The 3,894-nt window shown below is 27.4% G+C and overlaps 1 protein-coding gene across 1 annotated transcript; it reads left to right on the top strand.

The window, feature by feature from the left end:
- Positions 1,295–1,753, top strand: LOC109129265 (putative defensin-like protein 111). The gene is made up of 2 exons (XM_019237089.1): positions 1,295–1,400; positions 1,512–1,753. Exons 1-2 carry the CDS (start codon positions 1,313–1,315, stop codon positions 1,673–1,675), a joined length of 252 nt encoding a protein of 83 aa, XP_019092634.1. The 5' UTR covers positions 1,295–1,312; the 3' UTR covers positions 1,676–1,753.

Genomic DNA, 3,894 nt, shown 5'->3' with positions numbered 1-3,894 from the left:
AATTTTCGTTGACCAGATTTTTTTTTCCCTTACAATTTGTATTTACAATTGATTGCACGTATTACGTGATGACACGGTGAGAAGAACGATTACCGTAATTAATTGGAAAAATGATTGTTAACTATTTGAAGTATTCGCCAACACATGGCCACAAATATAAATAATATAAATGTCTTGTTAACTACGTGAACTATTGTCATCACATAAGGACATCCGTAAACAAACACATGTTATGTATACAACACCATAAATATTCAATTCCGGTTTTGGTTGGCCAGAATTCGGTGTTGACCACTGTTGACTGACATTGACCAGTGTTAACCGACGTTGAACAATGTCGACCGGTGTTGACCAAAAAAAATACTCCATCCGTTTCAAAATATAGGATGTTTTAAGCAAAACACGCAGATGAAGAAGACTTTACTTTTAACAAGTTCAACCAATCAGAAACAATACTGCATAATATAAAATACTAAACTAATCTAAAAGTTGCATTAAAATTTGAAAACATCCTATTTTATGAAACAACAAACTTCTCTAAAACATCCTATATTTTGAAACGGAGGAAGTATATTTTTTCTTTTTTCTAATAATAATAATTTTTTATTTTTATATATTTTTATAATTATATAAAAAAGATTAAATGATTTGTATAATTTACAAAAAGAAAATATAACAAAAAAAAGTTAAAAGACAAAAAAATACAATAAAACTATATACCAAAAAAAAATTAATAATGATATGACAAACAAAATTTGTGGTATATCTAGTAACAAGTTTTGTTAATACAGAAAATATACCAAAAATAATATAGTAAAACTATACCACCAAAAATTATGTGTAGTAGATTTTTGTATAAAACTATAACAAATATATACCTTTTCCTTTAAAAAATCATTTTTTGTTTTGTATTTTCAAAGGTAAGGGCTTTAAATATTTTTATTTATTTATTTATAAGATTATGTCATTTGAAATATATTCAAAGCATTACCAACTATTTCTTTCATTTTACAAGACCGACCTTTGATTTTACAAAATCAACTTTTATTTTTTAACCTTTTTAACTATCTTCTAGATATATGTCTATCATGTAAATAAATAGAATTAAATCTCTTTTATTCAATGTGATAGGTTAATTTTCGAACATAATCAAGTAACTGAATCACCATATTTATTTTCTTCTGATTGCAATTTTGACTAGAGAAAAAAAAAAGGTTACATTTTACGTATATGTGTCATACACTATATATATGTAGTCATCCGAAGCATATAACATAAAACTTCAAAAGCTAAAGATAAATATCATAACAAAATGGCCATCAACAAGAAAATCTTCCTCGCATTTGTTCTTACTATCCTCTTTGTCGTACCTTCTATTCATTGCTCTGATAACACTTCTGGTACTAATTTCTTATATTGTACACTCCATTTTTTTTTTTTATTATAGACTTGTTTTATGACTTTTATCTTTTTTCCGAATATGTGTTTGTTATGTTTGTATTGTAAAATAGGTTTTGAAATAAAGCAAGAGTATAAGCAATGCTACACCTCAGCTCCGTGTATAAAGGGAGGGAGCAGTGAATGCGAAAAGTTTTGTGTGGGTATAAGCGGTTTACTATACGGCAAATGTAGACCTAACGACAACGTATGTTGTTGTTTGTCAAAGACGACATAATTGAACCAAACATATGTATTTGGTAGACTAATGATGTAGCAATATGGTTTTAATAATATAAATACAAGATTCAGAGAGCAATAGAAAAACCGTATTAATATGATGATAGTCTGATCAAATTCAAATGAATTTTCTGGTAATTCTAAACCAGATCTTAAAAGAAAAATACATATTATGAATTCAATTTGAACATTTATTCTATACAAAATCGTCCATTAATTATGTATATATAGATGATATGTGTGAATATGGGCTTGATTGGAACAATATATAATAGGGCATTAGCATTATGCAGCATAAGCATTAAGGTGCATAAGCTGTATGCTCTGATTAATAAAACACATTTAGTTGATTGGTATAGCAGTGGAGTATTAGATATTATATTTATATTTGATAGATGTTTTAATTATAAAAATATAATTTAAATATGTTTCATTAGAAAATTAATTATCACTCATTGCTATATAATTATTTTAAAAATATATTTACATTTAATAAATTGTTATATATATAAATGTGTAATTTAATAATTTTTAATTATATATATTTATAATGTTACACATTAATTACAAATAATTAATGTATATTATAACTTTTTTTAAAAGTTTATATCTATATTTACATTTTTAATTTCAATAAATTTTTAATATATAATATAACACATTAAACTAAAATAAAACAATAATATATATTATAAATATTATATCCACATTAATATTTTAATATATTAAATAAATTATTATATTATTTTATATAATAACATTAAGTAGTTTCTCATATATATTATGTTATAACAATAATTTTATCTTTTGTAAAATCATAATTTTCTATTTTTACAAAAGAAATTAATTATTTAAAACTATTTTAATATATATTAATATTTTAGAGTTAAATGCTTGGGAAATGCTTCAAATGAGAGCATATAGGAAGAGAGCATATGAGAGCATCTGCAGCTTCTAAATGCTCTCTTATATGCTCTCCTAATAGATGTTGATTTGGTATTAATTTGTTTTCTCACATTTTTTTGAATTATGCATATGCCTCTGTCCTTATTTTCATGATCCGTTAATTTGGCGTAATTAATGGTTATTGTTTTATAGATTTTGGTATAAAGCAAGAATATACAAAATGCTACGACCTAAAGGAATGTTAAAACCCCAAAATTGACGATGACGGGCGCAAGCAAGAGGTTCTGAGGAGAAAGCTTTTTTTATTATTGAAAATATTGGGGGGTTTTAGTACATTTTAAAATTTAATTAGAGAATATTGGGGGTTTTAGTACATTTACTCATAGCCTGATTAATCACTTTGTCTGGCGCAAGCTACGCGTCTTGGAATATTTTTTTATTATTATCATTCCAAATCGACCATAAAATCTCGGGTAATTGAGGAAGATAATCTTGATCTTTTGAGTGAGAGGATCCTCTCCAATAAATAAAATCTAGATTCGAATACATAGACTCATAAGGAAAGTTCCCTCGAAAAACTTGAATTGGAGAAAAACTTCAAATTTGACACGAGCAAGAACACTCAAAAAGAGCATGGTTAATTGTCTCACACGCTGAGTCACATCTTTTTGAAACAATATATTTTGGTGGTGTGTGATGATGAATGATGATGAATGATGATATGAAGAACAGGTGGAAAGTAAGGTGTTTCAATTATCCTTATGCTATTGTAGTATAAGAGATATCAATCCTAAGTGAGTGTGATGCAAGCAATCAGAATGTGCAATACTTGTCTAAGTTAAGCCAATTATGTAGGATGTTTGTCACTAACAAACTAATGATGAATACAAAATGCAGAAAGTAAAAGCTACTAAGACTAAATACTAAATGTAAAGAGAACAAGATGATTAAAGCAGTGATGCAATGAAACAAAAATAGAAACTACAGTAATGAAGGACAAGTGATAAAACAAGATCAATAAGACTAGATGAATGCAACAGAAACGAAACTACAATGCAATGGGAAATGAAATAGGACAGATGCAGAACATAAATTACAAATACTGGAGGGAGCTCGAGCAAGCACTCGATCGAACACCGATCGACTACTAGGTCGAGTGGGTTGAAATTCCAGAACCGAAACAGAGCATCAACAAAACAGAGCAGAACGAAACTAAAGCAAACAGCAAGCGATTAAACAGGATTCAAACAGGTAATACAATAGATAAGGAAGGTCCTAAGGATGGATTCATGGGCTGGATTCAAGCTATGT

This window comes from Camelina sativa, chromosome 15 (assembly GCF_000633955.1).
Source record: "Camelina sativa cultivar DH55 chromosome 15, Cs, whole genome shotgun sequence".
NCBI classification, from domain to species: Eukaryota; Viridiplantae; Streptophyta; class Magnoliopsida; order Brassicales; family Brassicaceae; genus Camelina; species Camelina sativa.
This window is presented reverse-complemented; position numbering and strand designations above follow the sequence as displayed.